The sequence below is a fragment of the Mus musculus genome, chromosome 14 (genome assembly GCF_000001635.26).
Source record: "Mus musculus strain C57BL/6J chromosome 14, GRCm38.p6 C57BL/6J".
Classification (NCBI taxonomy): domain Eukaryota; kingdom Metazoa; phylum Chordata; class Mammalia; order Rodentia; family Muridae; genus Mus; species Mus musculus.
The window spans coordinates 59,857,162-59,876,748 of NC_000080.6; the positions used below are offsets into that span (position 1 = coordinate 59,857,162).

At 46.4% G+C, this 19,587-nt stretch overlaps 1 protein-coding gene across 1 annotated transcript in view; it reads right to left on the reverse strand.

The window, feature by feature from the left end:
* The window catches only part of Atp8a2 (ATPase, aminophospholipid transporter-like, class I, type 8A, member 2), a 439,384-nt gene that overhangs the window by 209,631 nt on the left and 210,166 nt on the right, over window positions 1-19,587 (reverse strand). The window contains exon 25 of the mRNA NM_015803.3: window positions 2,969-3,152. Coding sequence (NP_056618.1) covers window positions 2,969-3,152 — 184 coding nt within the window. The remainder of the gene's footprint in view (window positions 1-2,968; window positions 3,153-19,587) is intronic.

Below are 19,587 nucleotides of genomic sequence, written 5' to 3' on the forward strand. Positions count from 1 at the left end.
TCAGAGCAGCCTGTCACTGAGGACTAAAAGACATAGACTGTCCTTACAAGCAGACACCAGACCCGTAGGTAACTAACAAAACAAAACTAAACAACCACAAAACAACCAGATGCCAAAGGCCGACTGTTTCCCTGAGGTGGGGCTTTCAGGGCAGCTGAGAAAATCTCTTCAATTGACTGATATTGTCCCCCAAACACACTGCTGGACTCTCCCTGTGGCTGGGCCTCTGAGCTAAACGCCTTCCAGAGAACTGATTAGGGAATGGTGGAGGGGAAGCACGCTGGGACTCCTCCATAAGATCTGTCATGGATTTTATGGTGACCACAGGAGAAAGGCACAGAGACTCTCATCCAACAAAGGTTTGATTCAAGAAAGATATATACACAAGAGCCGTGTTCCGTCAGTTTGTCAACTCAAAGGAATTATACTTTCCATACACTATAGAGGTACCTAGGACAGACTTACACACACAGCTATAGAGATATACAGATATAAAAATAACACACACACATAGCCTCCACTTCCTCATCCATGTCCTGGTCCTTCTTTATCTCCCACTCAATCAGGGTGCCTGGCTGTGCAGTCAGGGGCAGCTGACTGGCTCTCAGTAGCGGTGTTGTAAGGGCCCTTGCAGTCTGAGGCAAATGCACAGTATTCTAATACCATCTCCCCTGAACCAGCTCCATCTTTCCAGAGTCAAACAAGACAAAGGCTGGGAAGGTGGATTGTTCTCTGGTGGGCTGGGAGCTGAGGGCTGTGGACACACACTATATATACCACACAGTCCCTCTCCTTAGCTCAGGTGGCCCGTCACCTGTCCAGCAGAAGCTACATGTGCAAGCATGAGTCAGTCAAGCGAGGGCATGGAATCAGGACTCTGCCCACTGAATGCGCTTCCTAGCATCATTACCTGATGGGGCACTTCCTTCAAAACACAGTTTTTTAAAATGTGGCCACCAACATCAAAATAAAAAACAAGACAAAACACGGTGTTAATTTCAATCAGATATGGTTATCACTTCAATGGGGCAGAGGAACTCATCCGATTGGTGGTGGTTTGGGCATGGTAATTAAGGAAGAGGCGGATTAGAATCTATCTAGTACTTGGCACAAATTCAGCCCCGAAACGACAGCGTGCCCCTGCAGGACAATGAACAGGAAAATCCAGGTATGGGTAACAGTGGTTGCCTTAGGTTCCTTTGGTAGATGTGGCTACGACCCTGGAGGGCAAAGAAAACCTTAAATGGACTTCTGCAGGCTCCTCACCACCCCTCTCTGATGCCTCCCTTTAACAAAAGCAGTTCCTTCACCTTCTACCTCGTGCTCATGTGCAGTTTCAGGAAGGAATTCCCCCCATCCCTAGACATTCTAAAGAGAAAAGCAGACAAATATTTGCCTGTAACTCCTAGGAAACCTCTTAAGATCCCTTCCAGCCATATGATGTTATAACTCAAGTATTTAATAATGCTAGGGTGTATAACATCCACAGTTGCTGACAGCAGACAGGAAGCATGGGTCCCACGGGCCTCTGCACAGTTGACTCGGCAAAGGAACGGAGCAGGTGCGTGTGGCAGCCACCGAGTTCACTGGGGTCTGCTGTTCTCTGATGTTGGGCCTGTGCTCAGATCTGAAGCCAGTTGTTGTGTGTAGGACCTTCAGGTTTTTCACCTGTAAAATCAGAACTCCTACCGCCTACTTCAGGAATCAGCTGAGGGATTTGGAGTCCACCAAGAAACACAACTGACTTAGTCAATTTTCAAAGCCAGGTGGTCTGGGTAATTTCTTGCTGCATTTTTTCAGAATCTCAAGCCAGAAGGAAACATGAGAGGTGATCAAACAGTGCTTCCTTCAGGGGTGGGGAGGCCCCAAAGTTGCAGAGGACCAGACCACAAGCCCTGGGGCTGTAAGAAGGTTATGTGTTTTCTATGTATCTCCAGACTTTAGCTGAAAGGGTGACAAAGCCATTGTCCCTTGTAATCATGCAGTTAAGTTTAACATGTTCTTTAAAAGCCTATTCAGAGAAGCAGAGGGGCAGGGGAGAAGCTGGTGCCACAACAAATGCAGGCATTTAGCCACAAGGCCCTGCAACTTGGTATCTGGGAGAACATGGCAGTATTCCCTGGGACTGGGCTTCTATGCGATCTACCAGGCCAGATAGGCCAGTTAGTCCTCAGGGGGACTTGAGGCTGACTCTTCTTCATTGGTGGCTATCACAAAGGGTTGGACACATGGATTCTTGAAGTACATGTGAGTAAGCAGGAAACAAGAAACACATCAGAGCCAGTAACTGTAAAGCACACCAGAACCATGCTGGCAACGTTTAGATCAGAGAAGAACAGATGGAATTCAGCCTGACTGCAGGAGGCTGCTTGCTTCTGACCATGAGTCACATGGCCCCTGCTCCCTCAGTTCATCCCACAGCAGAACTCTTAGACGGTTCCCAGCCAAGAGGGGACATCTCTAAGTGACTGCTTCTTTCTGATATTAAGCGCTTGCCAGCACTTCTAAAAGAAGGGTGGTCCTTGAGTGAGGAACTATGTGTCATTCTGAGATAACTACTCTTCAGTGAGGGATATGAAGAAGAAGGAGGAGGAGGGAGGAGGAGCAGAGAAGAAGGAGGAGGAAGAGGAGGAGAAAGAAAAAGAAGGAGGGGGAGGAGAAGAAGAAAAAGAAGGAGGAGGAGGAGGCGAAGGCAGCCAGTGGGAACAGGAGTAGAGATGTAGAGATTAAGACATCCAGGGTCCTGTCTGCCAGGAAAGGCACATCTCCGAATGACAGGTCTGTGGGCCCAAGAAAGCTCAACCCAGAGAAGGAGCCCTTAAACTGTTCAAGATTCAAACACCGGAGAAGTCAGCAGGCACTTTCGGTTCCTCTAGATGGTGGCTTCCCAAGGTAGGCAGAGTCCTTGGGGCTGAGCCCTAGGCTGTCTCCTCTGCCCGGCTGCCCATCACTGAGAAGGGAGGCTGACCTGTGCGATGGCATAATCTGAGTTGTTGGTAGCCTGCATTCCCTCGTTCCCGCTGATCCCGACCCCTACGTGGGCTGTCTGGATCATCCCCACGTCATTGGCACCGTCTCCGATGGCCAGGGTGATGGCTTTCACTCGCTTCTTCACAACATCCACGATCTCAGACTTCTGCAGAGGGGACACTCTGTGAGAGAGGAGAGAAGAGGAAGAAGTGAGGAAACAGGTATCCATCCTGAGGGGACAGCTACAGCACACAGGCTGCATTCAAAGGTGGTTACCAGGCAACCTTGAACCCAGCGCTTATATTTTATGTTCATGTGCAAAGAAGCTTTGAGAAAACTGTGGCTTTCAGTGTTCGCTAAGTTCATGGACACAATTCATATCCCCGAAGCAGCCAGTCTGCTATCCACTGCTGTGTGGGATGAGTGGCAGGCAAACCCTCTGCGGCACATGGGCACTGCCCAAGACCAAACTTAGACCTTAGACACTGTCTTCCCAATAAACTAGAACACAAGAAGAGATTCCCCTAACCCGTGCTGTGCTACCCATCCTATATAGCATGGGGCTGGCAAAGAAAAGTCTCAGATAAGTTACAGAAAGGAGAGAAAACAGGCAGGATGAGAGAAAGGGCAGCGGGAAATCAGAGCAAAAGGAAAGAAGATTCCATCTCTATGCAGAGATGATGATATGGTTGCCAGGCAGGCAGGGCAGGAGGCTGAGTTTGGATAGTCCCAGGCCTGAGATCTTCTGCTACTGGAGAGACAGAAGCACAGCCCAGAATAGGAAGACAAAACCAGCCCCTGTCTGGGTTGAACGACTGGTGCCAAGATCCCTACATGTTCTAGGAAGAAGGCTACAAGCCTAAGGACCCAGTGGGCAGCAATGTTGGTTCATGAACTGTCTCATCACACGCAAGCCAGGATGGTCCAGCAGCAGCAAAAGTGCCACTTGCATTCCAGAGCTGACTTGTTTTTTAATCCCGAATTACTAATCTCCTTTGGGGAATTTACAAGTGAGCTCCCAAGTCAACTCCAGGGTGAGGTGCGGTGGCTGCAGGCACAAGCTGACCCTGTATAAACTAGAGGAATGCTCGGAGACCTGCTTTGGTTTCTTTCTTTTCAAATCATTTATTCATTTTTATTTTATGTGCATTGGTGTTTTGCTTGCATGTACATTTATGTTAAGGTGTTGGATCCCGGGGTTACAGATGGTCCTGAGCCTTCATGTGGGTGCTGAGAACTGAACCTAGGTCCTCTGGAAGAGCAGTCAGTACTCAGGACCACTGAGTCATCCCTCTAGCCCCAAGATCTGCTTCTTAAGAACTGTGCCATCTGGCATGGTCCCCATGTTCCAGGATACTGTAGGCAGACCTGTGGCTGCAGCTTCCCACAATATATGTCACCCAACTGAGAGTGAGTTGGTCTTTTACCAGATGGTATATAGAGAAAAGATACCTGTGGGTTGGATGTTGGCCATTTCACAATGAAGGAGAAGTGTGGACATGGAACAGGAAAGGAGGTAAATAAAACAGGGGTGTTTTTGACATAGAAGTTGTTAGTTTTCTGTTAGGTGTTACAGCTTGGTTCTTAGGGTATCCTACAGAGGCCCACATGTTAAAGGTTTAGTTCTCAGGTATTGGGAGGTGGTGGACCCTTTATAATATGGAGACTGTAGTTGGAGAGATTGCCCAGTGGTTAGGAGCACTGTGGTTGATACCCAGCACCTACATCATAGTTCACAACTGTCCGTAAGTCCAGGTCCAGGAGCTGTAATGTCCTGGTCTGACTTCTGCAAGCACCAGACACACATATGGTGCATAGACACACACGTGGTGCATAGACAAACATTCAGACAAAACCCTCATATACATAAAATTAATTGATCTTAAAGAATTTAATAGAACAAAAGATGGAGCCCAGTAGGAGCTGTCTCTCAATCATCAAGAGCATCTTTTTGAGGATGTAGTGGGACCAAGTTCCTCCTCGTTCTTCTTTCCAACTTCTAGCCTTGAGGTAACCATCTTTGGTCTGCCATGAGCACCCTCCCATGGTGTTCTACCTCATCATGGGTCTCAGACAACAAAAATGATCAACAATACAGACCTCCAAGAACAGAAAACAAAACAAAACAAAACAACAACAACAACAACAACAAAAACCCAGAAATCTCCGTCATCCCCAATAACTTTTCTTATAGTGACAGAAATCTGGCTAAAGTGACTAACAGGAGTGAGCTGCAAGTCACCAGGCTTGTTCAGTTTGCCTCTGGGATTTGGCTCTGAAGTCACTCAGTCAAGCTTATTGCAATGGGTGACAGCACACTTCATGAATATCCAACAGCTGCCTCTCTCCAACTTGCAAAAGCAAGGGGTGTGTAAAGCAATTTCTACCCTAGCATTTAAGGAGCACGAAATTCCCATCACGGATTTATTACACCCCCCACTGTAATGCCTTGAGAAAATGTAAGTCTGAGCACATGCCTGAGGCTCAAAACAGATGTCAAACAGCCAATCTCTACAGGACCGACTGGGCACCATTATGCTCCAGCTGCATGGAGCATTTGAATATGCCAAGTTGCCATGGAGCGAAAAGCAGCTTTCCCCATCTTAATCTGTGACCTGGAATCATGCACCATACTTAATAAGCATTCCCAGAATATAATGTGTTCACCCCATAAAATAAAGCCCCAGACCACATCTGAGCAGAGCAAGGTGCTTGGCACACTTCTGTAACCAATTTTAGTGCATTATGAATAAAAACACAAACCCTAAAAGTTCCATCAACCAAAGAGGTTGTCTACACACATACAGAACATAACAGATTTGCAAATGAAGAATTCCCCATTTGCGTCTTAAGAAAGGCTCAGCACTCCCCTGAGAGTCTCGTTTTCTGTGTCCTGGCTTTTTAAAACTAGTTTTCTCAACTGACTTCAGCATAATGCTTAATTAAAACCAAGGGTGGATGCTTCCACAGAAGTAGAATCATACACTAATTTACCTGAGCTACAAAAGCCCTGGTAGGGTGACTTTCTCATCCTGGGTAGTGTATGTGAACTTAGAAAGCTCCTTTTCCTGCTCATCCACCTTTTAGGTGGAGCTGGACTGGGATGATGGGTTGGTGTCTAGAGCTCCTTCGAGCTGGAGGGGTTTAAAAGGACTCCTCTCAGAGACATCCAAGAGAATGCCCAGCAGACCATCAACACCCACCAACTAACCAGACCCACTGAATCCTTTCACTAGCTGGTTCTAAATGATTAATTAAATAACTAACTACAAGAAGTTTGCAGACCACCGTGCCAGACCTGTGATTCTCAAATGTTAAATAGGCGCCATAGCCATCTGTAGACCCTCATTCAGAAAGCCAGGAAGAGGCCTGTATTGTGGTTTGAGAGAGAAATGTCCCCCATAGGCTGGATTCCAGCACTTGGTCCCTGGTTAGTGGCATTGTTTGTGAGGCCTACAGAATCTCTACAAAGCAGAGCCTTGCTGGGCTAAGCCTTTGGATTTTATGGCCTGTGGCCTCACTTCCTGTTCTCTTCTGCTTCCTGTGTGTCTTTGAAATGTGATCGGTATGCTTCCTCTCTGAGAGGCTAGCCTCCCACTCCTGCCACCATGCCTTCCCCACAATAAGGATGGTATGCATTCTGGACACGTGAGCCAAATAAATCCTCTCTTCCTTAAGTTGCTTTTATTTGGGGCATTGTCTCAGCAACAGAGAAGTAACCAACATAGCCTGTGATGTGAATTTCTAACGAGCTCCCAGGTGATGCTGAAGTGGTTTGTGTCAGTGATACTGATAGCTCTTTCTAGCTCATGTTTCCTAGCTACATTAAATGATACCATAAGATTCGGAGAAATGGTCAGGAAATCGCCACCACCACCACCACCACCTTTGTAACATCATTGAGTATTGTTCCCCTTTCTTAAATCTTACAGTCTTCTTCAAAAATCAAAACTTAGCCCCAAATTAGTTTGGCATTTCATTTACGACATCCCTCTAATATGAATCCCTCATATTAGAAGGTCGTGGAGGAATGACAGAATTAGGTAGATGATCTTGCACCCCTTCTTTTCTTTTAATGGTGTAGAAGACAATTTATCTATACCAAACCTAAAGCACAGAGGAAGAGCTATGTACTGCCAACATATCAAAAGATTTCACTTGGATGAGTTCTCACTTCCTTGCCAATGGAAAATATACTATGGAGATTTTTCTTTGGTTAGAAAACCCGTTGAAATAAAAGACATGACCCTTAAAGTAGCCACTTATCTTCCAAGATTTATTTATGTTTTTACTTCATGTGTACGAGCTGTTTATCTGCATGTATGTAGATATTTCACTGCATGCAGTACCTGGAGGGGTCAGAAGAGGGCATTAGAGTCTCTGGAACGGCAGTTACAATCCTGAGGGTGCTGAGAACTGATCCTGGATCCTTTGCAGGAGCTCTCACTGAACCATCTCCCTGGTTCCGTGTAATAGTACCTTTAATATTGTACTGAACATCTCCTATTTAGGCTGTTGAGAAGGTTCAGTGGGTAAAGGGGCTTGCAGCCAAGCCCAGTGACCTGAGTTTGCCCTCTGGTCCCACATGGTAGAAAGAGAGGCCCAGTTCCTCAAGTTTTCCCATGATGTCTACATATCCACGGTGAAATGCTTGTGACCACACAGATCCACACAATCACTTATATAATTTAAAGGTCTTATTAAGTGGATAGACATACACCTAATTTGTAGGCAGAAAACCTAAAATTTGCTGAGCTGTTTCACATACATGTTTCTTAGGCACTTCCCCACCTGATCACTTGTTTGGACTGTGCCCTTTCTTGTGATGCATTTGGTACAATTCTATGGGAGACTTGGGCCAGATGTCCAGGCCACCCATGCAGCCTCCCTGTTAAGAGCAGCATTTATTGGGGCTGGTGAGATGGCTCAGTGGTTAAGAGCACCGACTGATCTTCCGAAGGTCCTGAGTTCAAATCCCAGCAACCACATGGTGGCTCACAACCACCCATAATGAGATCTGACACCCTCTTCTGGCGCATCTGAAGACAGCTACAGTGTACTTATGTATAATAATAAATGAACCTTTGGGCCCAAGCGAGCAGGGACTGAGTGAGCAGAGTTGACTGGAGCAAGTGGGGTTGACCAGAGTGAGCAGAGGTCCTAAAATTCAATTCCCAACAACCACCTGACGGCTCACAATCATCTGTACAGCTACAGTGTACTTACATACATTAGATAAATAAATCTTTTAGAAAAATGAACAGCATTTATCTAGCTATAGTTTGACCTAAAATGTTCGGGTTTCTCTAAATGTAAACTTCCCCAGTGTATAGTAGTTTCACTGTGGCCTCAAATTCTAAAACAGATAATATTGACAGTTCAGAACAGCCCAGTGGGAAACACAGGAGTCTGGATATAGGATGAGCAGGAGGAGGTGGATTCACAGAGCCTCAGGACTGGGTCACTAGGAGGTAGGTGCTGGTGGGTAAGAATTTAAGTGAGTGATTTAACAGTTCTAAAGGAGACTACATTGTCTCCCACCTCCCTGCCGCCCTCCCCCCCCCAACCTTTCTCTCTCACACACACATCCTTGGAGAGAAGCTTTCTTATGAGAAATCTTAAAATATGCAGCAATTAAGGAACTGGACTCCTCTCTCATAGCTCCCTTTGCTGTTTTGTGACCCTCCCGCACACCGCTTTCACACGGGCACCTTCAAAGCCACGAAGATTGCCTTTCCCTCAACCCTGCCCTTCACCAGACCCCTAACATCAAGTTCAAAGGTTACCCACAGACACTGTGGAGAACGATCATCTGGATCATGCTTCCAAGATACAGTGCACCTCTAGTCATAACGACAAAGAACGGATAAAAGAACACATCTGTACCACAGCTGCACATGAGCAACTGACCTAGCCACATGCTGCTGTTGGACAACCATGAGAGACTACCGATCCATGGGGAGAAGGAAAGAATTCAGGATTGTCTGGACACCTCTGTGAAATCCATATTTCTCCATGAATGATAGTTCACAGAAAGCAGATAAAAAGACGTCATTTTACTATGCTCCAGGGACAGACGCTGTTTGCAAACTTCCTGACCAACACTGGTGGTCCCGATTCTATTTCCTGCTAAGGTCCTTGAAAACATTCCAGACTTCTTGTGACAGATCCCATTGACAAATGGGCAGCAACATACTCTGGCTTCACAAAGGCTCTCCTGGGAAGGGCTAACATGTGAGCCCGGTCTTTTCTTCCACCTTGCTTCTTCAGGTCACAATGTTTTGATTGTTATAGGCTAACCATCAGTCCTGGATATCATTTTGCATAAGCACTCTGAGGGCTTCATAGATATTTGCTCTCCAGGCATTAGGACTTTTTCACACACACCATCTTTTTGGTCACCTTGGATAATGAACTTCAGAATTTGCCTGGAAATTCATCCTCTAACCACCATTAAGAACTACTCAAAGCAGTCTCTGGCAGGGTAAACATTTAATTTGTGGCATGAAAACGGTGATGAACCTCTGTCACCATTGGTGATAAAACTTGTTGCAAAATGACATGAAGCCTGGTGTGACCCAGCCACCTTTGTGAACTATAGATCAGGACATCTCACAACAACCTCTACACTTCCTCTCCATCGGTCACAAGGCATCCGCTGTGGAGGCTGCTGCACTCAAAGCTCCCAGAGTCTGTGCTAGCGTAAACGGCAGGCAGCAGTGTGAGCAATTGGCTGTTTGTCTTGGTAGTATTACTAGACAGTAACTTTGGGATTTAACACATATATTACATTTAAATTGCAGGAGCTTACTATCCCTGTGACATCATATAAGTCTTGAAGTTTATTAACAACAAGGTATAAGGATTCATTATCAAAATTGTTAAGATAGAATGTTTCCATCCTCTAGGATAGACTACCATTTCTATATGCCGCCCCCCCTCTTGAGAAAACAAGGAAGGGGTAGCCTAGGATGGCCTTGGCATACACACACACAAACACACACACACACACACACACACCCTCCAGTGCATATGGTGCGTATATATTTTCACTATACCACCAAACCTGGCATAACTCAGTTTTTAAAATTAAGATTTGAGTACTTGTACTTCACACACACACAAAAAGAGGAGAGCTTTAAAAACATTCTTGTACAAGCATGGTGCTGTGGCAGTACTTTATTTAAAGGTCCATTTATCTCACTGTCAATATAGAATCTCTACTCATATAAGGCTTGTCCTTCTGGTGCTCTGCACACACAGCACATTGCCCAGAGACAGAGTCTCCATTCCTCTGTAAACCATCCAAGTGTGTTGAACTCTCACTTTGAATGGCTTACTTGGAGTTACAAATCAGTGTGCTCTACTCTTCTTTTGTGGTTCCAGGAAACTAAGTGGGGAGGTATTCTAACACAGAGCTACTTACCCATAAACCTTGAAACACAAAGGATGTAAGACCAGCTACCTCTAGTAACCCTCTTCTATAACGTCTAAATCTAGTTTAACACTGCAAAGGTTTCTTTTAAAAACAGGACTTATAAAGGAAGAAAACCTAAAAACAGATCTAGAGAAGATCTATCTGCCTGTCTGTCTATCTATCTATCTATCTATCTATCTATCTATCTATCTATCTATCATCTAACAATCGGCCAGTCTGTTTATCTACCATCTGACTGATATTAGTGCTGCATCATTGGTGGCTGCTCTCAACACTTGTAAGCCTTCTCTTCTAGGCACCACACATCATTCTGCTGCTGTGAGTAGCCATGGCAACTTGATATTCTTTATGAACCGAACAAACCTTTATAACTCGATCCCGCCTAAGGCTGTAAAACGACCTCAGCAGCAGAGAGTCAAGAGAAGAGCTGAGGAAAGCCACGGCCGCCCATCTGCCTGAGATCACCTTACCCTGCCACTGAGACAGGGCACACCAGGAAACACAGAGATTTTGCTCAGTAGTTCAGAGTGTATACATTTGTGCATTTATCTATAGCAATTTTATCACTTCTCTGGATGTAAAACAATCACAGTGAGGTTCTGAGAGAAACCTAGCATCTGAACACCTAACCGGTCCAGGAAACGGTGTGGTGTGGAATGTTCTAAGATCTGGGCAACCTCACTTGATGTGGAAATTGAATGGAGTGCGTATTGTGAATTACACGTGGTTTAATCATCACTGAAAGTGACCGGGGATAGGCTGCCTCTTCCTCAATGAGGCTGAAAAGAATGGAGCAGCCTGGGAAGGCTGGGATTTAAGTAAAAGATATTAGATCCTCCTGTTCCCAGGCTGGAACAGGGATTAGAATAACACATTTAAATACCTTAATGTTTTCAGCACAAAAAGCATTAATTTGATACTCTGCTTCCTTGAAGCGTTTTATTAAGGCCCCAAGACCCTCCCAGGAGTGTCTACCTTCCATGAAGTTAACATGCATAGACTGTTCCCAATGCAGCCGCTCTGTATTTCACAACAGAGTGGCTGACCTCTGCTGGGAGGAAGGTGGGAACGAGAAATGGAGCCGAGAGGAAAGCTGAGAACTGCTGGGGTTTTTGACATTTCAGAGCAGACTTACGGTCCCTACAGGACCAGGCTGCACGAGCTCATGCTGCCCTGGAAATTAACGACAATGAGGAGATGCTTAAGTCGGCTTCCATTAGAACTTTCCTTCTGCCATCACCTGTGCCAGGGGCCAGAGCTCACCCGATTCCCAGTCCAGCAAACACCAAACTATAATGGCTCGAGCTCTGAAAAATGTGGGGCAGCCCCATCTAACCTAAGCAACCGAGAGACTGCAAAGCCAAAGGGACAGCCTTGGCGAATGCCGCCACACGCGGGCCACAGTCGGAGGCGATCTGCAGGTCACGGTGTTTTTCTCCTCATTTCATTTCCTTTTTTCTTTTTGCCTTTTTCCCTTCAGGGTTGGAATTGTTGACCAGGAATGGAAGTTTCCAAGTAGCACACACACCTTCTAAGACCTAAGCCCAAATTTAACAATTTACCCATTCTTGATCTCAGTAGTAGACGGAAATGGTGCTTTTCTTCTCCATGACCATGTAAGTAAAACTTCCCCAAACAAGCCAAAAAAGGCTGGTGGCAGTCTCTCACTCCAAACCTGCACAGAAGCGACTCCCAATGAATATACACACTCTGTAAAATCCGAAAGAATGACAGAGAAGAACAGATAGAAAGCATCAGGTCGATGGTGGGGAGCCATGGTTGGGAGGTGTGGGCAGGAAGAACAGTTACAGGTCTGTGTGCACAGTGGATATGGCCCCAAGACACCGAATACCCAGGGGCAGGAGTCAGACCAGTGGTAGTGGTTTACACTGATTGCAAACCCAGGGGAGGGGTCATACCAGTGACAATGGTTTACACTGATGGTCAAGCTGACAGGATCTAGACACACTTTGGAGGCAGATCTCTGGGCACATCTGTGAAGAACTTTCTAGAGTGTGTAAGATAAGGTAGAGACACCCACCCTAGGCGCGGATGGCACCACTTCTAGGTCAAGGTCCCAGCCTGGACAACAAGGATAAAGCCAGCCGAGTGCCAGCATTACGGCTCTCTGCTTTCCGGTGGTAGACACAACGAGACCAGCTTTTTCTTTCTCCCAACTCCCTGCCTTTCCTGCTGTGATGTGCTATCCTGCATAGCTGTGAGTCTAAATAAACCTTTCCTTCCTTAAACTGGGTTTTGTCAGACATTTTGTTGCAGCAACAGTATCTAACATGCCAATTACAACAGCAGCTGACATACACTTCCACATCTTAGTGGGAAATTTTGTCTTCTGATTGATAACATCATAATGGTACTTCCTGGCTCAGAGTCTGATTAGAAGTGTTGTTGGGCTATGCCTCTATGGGCCATAAACTATTGGATACTAGTGACTTGTTAGATCCCTTAGCACAAACAAAATAGCTAACAAACAAGGGTTTGTTAGGTTACTGAGTTTTTGATTTGTTTTGTAGTAGCCTTATTTATATATTTCAATGCATCCTTCTTTTCCTCACTTAATGGTAGTTGTTTTCATTTCTTGTTCAAGACGCTAGTCATCCCATTAACTGAGGAATGGCAGTTTTGATTTTTTTTTATAAAAGTGAAAGATAAAGGCTTTGAGTTGACTATGACCCCCAGGTTTCAACTTTTAATTCCTCCTGGAAGCTACACCTTCCAGAGCAAATTAATATGCAAATAGCTGTGTTTCTCAAATTTCCATCTTCTGTAATTAACAGCCACTACCTAAAATTCAAGGTTTTTTACTGACAGTGCTTGATGGGTGGGGCAAATGCCACCACTGTGTCACGTTTATGTGATTGTCAGATGCAGCTTGAGACAGCCCTCCATTTTGGAGGGGAGCCCAAGGCCAATACTAGCCAGGCAGGCACAGAGCTCCCTGAACCAGAGCTGGTTTCAGAGTGGGAGTGTACAAAGAAGAAAGATCTAGTTGAGAAATGGGTGTGGTGTGCCACGCCTCTAGTCAAGTGTGCCAGGTGTGGTGGCCACGCCTTTAATCCCAGCACTCAGGAGGCAGAGGCAGGCAGAGGATCTCAATGTGTATGAGGCCAGCCTGGTCTACATAGTGAGCTCCAGGCTAGCTTAGGGCTACATCTTGTTTTGGTTGGCGATATGGGACAAGGCAAAGCATGACAGTGATTATTAATACAAATGGCATAGGATCCCAGCCTTAGCGACTACATGCCTTGACTTTGCATTCCTACGTTGTAAAACGCCAAGCTCATGTCCCCCTCACCAACCACAGTGAGCCTGACATGACAGTGAGCTGGGGAAACATGACAGAGGGGATACAGGAGAAATTACCCGAATATACCTTCTCCCTCTTATACACAGGTGTGCATGCCCTTGTGCAGGCTCGCCCCTCTCCCCTCTCCCCTCTCCCCTCTCCCCTCTCTCCACCCCTTCCTTACATTGAACATAATCATAGACTCTAAACCAGTTACAGCTTTGGCATAGCGACCTTTATCCCAAGCAACACGATGGCAATGCCCTTCAATTCTCTTAGATTACAGTAGACAGTTTCCACGCACTCATAGGGGGTCGAGAGATGGAACAGAGATGACAGCATGCATGCCTGCAGTTTAGGAAAATGGGTTATTTTTCTGTCTGTCCTAGGCTCGTCCTCCAGTGTCAGGCAAGGTCTCATCCAGATTCTGTGAGCTTCAGTCTGAGCCCATGATCATCCACAGGGAGGGAAGCCCACTGGACTGGAAGTGCGATGGATGACCACCCTCACAGAGTCAGGACACTCACTGCTTTGGAAGTCATCAGCATGCTCCTTGTCAGAGACAATGAGAATGGGTGTGAATGAAGGGAAGGCAAGCGTGGGGATGGAAGGAATGCCAGCCCTAAGTACACAGAGGCTCTTGCCCGCCATGAAGGGAGCCTGGCCTCTACCTCTCTGGACTTACTTCTTTTTCCTTCCCTGTGGAGAGCAGCAAGGACATTCCCACTGCCCTATAATAAACTGAGCCACCTGTCTTCAAGGGAAGAGTAGGATTAAGGGATCATAAAAGGCTACTACAGAAAGGGAAGGAGGCCGGCAAATTCTGACTCTGCACACCCCGCATTACTGGGCAGAGACAGGAATGGATCCACACACACACTGGCTGATCTGATCCTCACCACAGTTCTGCAAAGTCACAGCTATTCTTATCTCCATTTTCCAGGTGGCAAACCTCAGCTCAGAAAGGATGATTCTATGTGTCCAAGGTCACACATCTATGTTGACCTGAAGACAACGGGGCTTTTCCAGGGTCTGCATGCTTAGCCATGCCAGGTGATCTTGTCTTCTTCTGTGGCTACACGTGCAGAAGATTTTATGAAGTCTGCTGAGCAACTGAGCCACAGTCAAGGGTAGGGCACAGAGTACAGGTGGGAGAATGTCTATTTCCAACACCATCAAAAGTAAAAAATTTAGTGTGCCTCTTAGTTCTCGTAATATGGTGCCATGAGCATCACCATCTGTCTTACAAGATGGCCGTGAAGATCTAACAACTGTTAAAGGTAGACAGACACCTGCCTGGATCGTACCTGCCTGCTAGGTTAGGCACCTCCAATGCTCATGTTACCCAGGACCTCCTATCATCTCTGTTGAGGGCGTATCAGGCTCCCTGTTCGTCCTGGAGTAAAGGTCTCTTCTCCCACCCCCAGCACCTGGTTCAGGGCCTCTCAAGGTTATCAGGATGGCGATGGATTAGAAGTAGAAGAGTCTTGGCTGACATGTCCCTGTTTGGATTTACTTCCGATCCCAGAGTTTATACAAGGCACACTACAAGTTGATCAACCCTAATTCAGAAATTAGGAATGTGACATCTAAAACTGTCTGAGCGACACCACTGAAAAGTTCCATCCCTCGGAAGGCTTCATTCACAAAACTATTAAAAGTATTCTACAAAATTACCTCCAGGCGTTGCAAGTGAGGTATATGCAAAACAAACAAACAAACAATGTTAGGGGTGGGTCCAACCTCCAAGATAAATCATCAAAAATCTACCCAAATCTAAAAAACTCTGAGAGCTGAAATCATTATGGTTCTGAAGACTTTGGAAAAGGTCAATCTGTGATCCTTGTTCACTCTGGAAATGACAAGCCAGAAACAGATGTTAGGATGAGACCCGGCAGCCCACATTCTCTCAGGCTGCTCTCCCTACTGTTCCGAAGGAAACACAGTTAGGTTTGGAGCAGGGAGTCCTTAGGGGTGGATGGGAGAAAGGCTTTGGCTACTCTCCCTGAGGTAGCTTGCTCCCCACATAAAGTTGACAAGCAGCAAGGGGTTAGCTCACCGCTGCGGCCTGGATTACTATGGTGCTTCTTCAATGGGATGATCAGCTCGGTCTGTCCTCACGCCCTAAAACCGCACCAGCTGTCAGCAGAAGTAAATTAGAAACACAAGGGAAACCTGCCTCTACCACAGGCATCATCGCTGCAATGGGAGCCACTACAGAGGGCTGCTCTTCCCGTCCGGGTGGTCAGGGTTAGAATAGGTTTCCCCTTGCTCTCAACAATATCACTACAGTAAAAGTCTTCAAGATGTCTGTCTCAAACAGCAAACGAGGTGATGGGAACACCAGGGAAAGCTACAGTCTGCTCTCGAGGAGAAAATGGTAGTCATCACATGAAAGCTATGCTCTCCGACGATGGGAGAGATAGTGAGTGCAGAAGGTAAAGGCTTGCCTCGAAAGCCCAAGGACCTGAATTCAACTCCCAGAATCCATGTTAAAACAAATGGACTTTGTGATTGTACACTTGTCAGCCTAGTAGAGGAGACACAGACAAGTGGATGTCTGGGGCTCAGGGGTAGCTAGCTTACCCATCTAGCAAGTTACAGACCAGTGAGAGATCCTGTCTCAAAAAAAAAAAAAAAAAAAAAAAAAAAAAAAAAAAAAACAGTGGAACACTGGGCGGTGGTGGCACACACCTTTAATCCCAGCACTTGGGAGGCAAAGACAGGTGGATTTCTGAGTTCGAGGCCAGCCTGGTCTACAAAGTGAGCTCCAGGACAGCCAGGGCTATACAGAGAAACCCTGTCTCAAAAAACCAAAAACCAAAAACCAAAAACCAAAAACCAAACCAAACCAAACCAAAAACCAAAAATGGTGGAGAGTGCCAGATGGTATGACAGTGTGCTCTGACCACCCCATGCACATGTACACAGTGCATACATAGCTGCAAAACCACATGTACCCCATTAACATGCACATATATACACACAGAAGCCCAACTATGTAAAATAGCACTAACTAATTAATAAGTGAATAACACAACTGTCTACTCCAATGGATGGCCTAAGGAAATCCAATTATTAAAACTAATAGACTTTCAGGCTCATCAAAATGGCCTAGGTGAATGCTAGGCTTGCCCGAGGCAGGCAAATCCGCAGAGCCCCACAGTTGCTGGAAAAGTCACATGGATTCCTGGCTGTGCAAGGGGAGTGATTCTTCCTGAGTCCTTGAGTAAATGAACGAGAAGAATGCACTGGAATGTTGGCCCTAATGCACTTGGATGCCGATTAGAATGCAGCCCACTTCTATTTCTTCCAGATGCTGCAGTAGGAAAGGAAATGGATTTTCCCCTCACTCTGGGGAGTCAACCTTCCCCGAGCTTTGCTGCAGGTGGCTCTTGTCTTTTGAGTGCACCTTAAACAGAGGAATGAGGAGACCCCTTGTCAGTATCAGGGGCTCTACCATATGTCTCACATGGGCAGCCAGTAGAGACAAACCATCCAGAGAACTGGGAGGTCAGAGAACAGCCCTTCCCTCTAGTCACCTCCTTCCCCCACCCCCCAGGTGGGTCCTGGTACAGTCTTCCCAGCATAGCTCAGTCCCTGGTACAGAGCTGGTGCTGTGTTGTGGCCTCCCCCCAACCCCTAGCATTGGAAGACACTGACCCATTATAGCTATGCATGTTCCGTTCTGCACAGCAGAGCTGAGGGTGCACGGTAGGGAGAAGAGCCAGGAACCACACGGCCCAGACTGTCTGGCCAACCCCGAGCTAGACTCTAGACTGCAAGCTAGCTAGAAGGGACTGGTTTTTTTCTTTCTCTTCTCTTCTCTTCTCTTCTCTTCTCTTCTCTTCTCTTCTCTTCTCTTCTCTTCTCTTCTCTTCTCTTCTCTTCTCTTCTCTTTTCTTTCTTTCCTCCTCCTCCTCCTCCTCCTCCTTCTTCTTCTTCTTCTTCTTTGTTTTCTTCTTTTAGATGGGTTCTCACACCATAGCTCAGCCTTAATTGGATCTTACTATGTGGCTCAGGCTGGCCTCTAATTGATGGCAATTCTCTCGCAATAACGTCTACAATGCTGAAATGACAGCAGTGAGCCACCGGACTAGGCCATCAGGGAACCACACTCATGAGAGGCTACACTTAACTGTGGCCTTCGGATTTCCAGGTTTGCTGCCTCTCTCTCCTGTAGTGCTTTGGGGTAAGATATGGTTTGCCTTTGCTTCACGGTATTTTAGAGACATGGGACACAGTGTCTCTGCCCTATCCAGGTGTGCCCCTTCTCTCGCCAAGTAGTAAATCTTAAGCCACAAAGGGAGAACTCAGATATGGGGCAGTAGCTGTGTTGTCCCTGGCAATCTCCAATGAGGTGGGGCATACAGGATACATTGACACACTGCTCCTGTCCTGTGTTAGAATGCCTTATGCACAGCCCAGCTAAGTACATAGTTGAGGATGGTGGGACAGGGAAAAGCAAGTTAGAAAACCTACAGACATAGGTGCTGGCCAAACATCACCATAAGAAGCTTGGCACCAAGGACACTTCAAGAATAGAGTTTGGTAAAACCTAACCAGACTAGAACTATACAAGACATTTAATAAAGACAATCTATGGGGCTTAATTTGAACCACTGTTTAGGGTACAGCCCATCATGCTGAAGAAGGGGTGGTGGTAAACAGGGCTCCAGTTATGGCAGCAGGAAGAGAGGCAGCTGGCCGTACCGCATCCACAGGCAGGCAAAGAAAGATTGCTGCAGGTGCCAGGCTAGCTTCCTTGGTTTCCCCATTTGTTCATTCCAAGATGCCAGCCACATGTGCCTCATCCACATCCAAGGGTAAACCTCCTCACAGACATGCCCAGAGGTATGTCCCCAAGGACTTCTCAAGGGAGTCAAGTTGTCAACCAACATTACCCTCCCAGGAAGCCTTAAGTGAAAGAGGAAACCGACCAACTGAGTTGATTCGTAATCACACGCTAGGCTGAGTTTTCCCAGGAAAGAGGGGCAATTGCACCCTGAAGGTGGTGGTACTAGCTGTGACCCCAAAGGTGCTTTGAAGATGCAATAGGAAAATTTACAAACTCGGTAGCTTTCCTTACAAAATCTTTTGATTCCTTTGTGCCAGTGTAGCGAGGCCCAAAGTCAGTGCCCGGGAATGACGCGACGGCCCAGTAAAAGTGCCAGGCTCCTGGGCCACCTCTCTGGGACTTGAAAGCATAGGATACAGTTGACACTGAGCGGAAGCCACCTGAACTCAGGGACTGAAGTAGGCAGAGCAGTACGAAAGTGTGGATGGGACAGTTTCAGGGGCGAGGACATTTAATGGAGAGGTTGTCAGGAGAGGGCAGAGAGCCATGGGGGCTGGCTTAGGCTACATAAGCACTGACAGTCAGTGGGAGTTATAGATGGATACAGATTTCGCAGGAGAGGCCGTTCCAAAGGAGAACTTCATATTCAGGACCTCTCAAACCACAGAGTCCTGTGTTGACTCTGATCAGTCCGCACAGTTTGTTTTCAGAGTCTTCTCTGCTCTATGCTTTATGGGGTCCCACCATATGCTAAAATATATCCTAAGTATACCTAATCAGCCTATCACACTAGGTTAGTCTGGTCTACCTTAACAGGGCTGAACACTTCTATTTGCCTATAGAACCAGGAAAAAAAATCACTTAGGGCAAAGCCTATCTTATAATTAAGAGTTGAATATCACAGAATTGACCCCATGATTATGTGTCTGTGTGTCTAGATTTCTTATAGTTTTTCAGTGTTGGGATGCAGTCCAGGGCTCTGTGCACCCAGACAAGCATTCCTCATTATGGACTCATTGTTTACTTTGTGCTTGTGCACCACCTGTGTGTAGTGCCCAAGGAGGCCAGAAGAGGGCG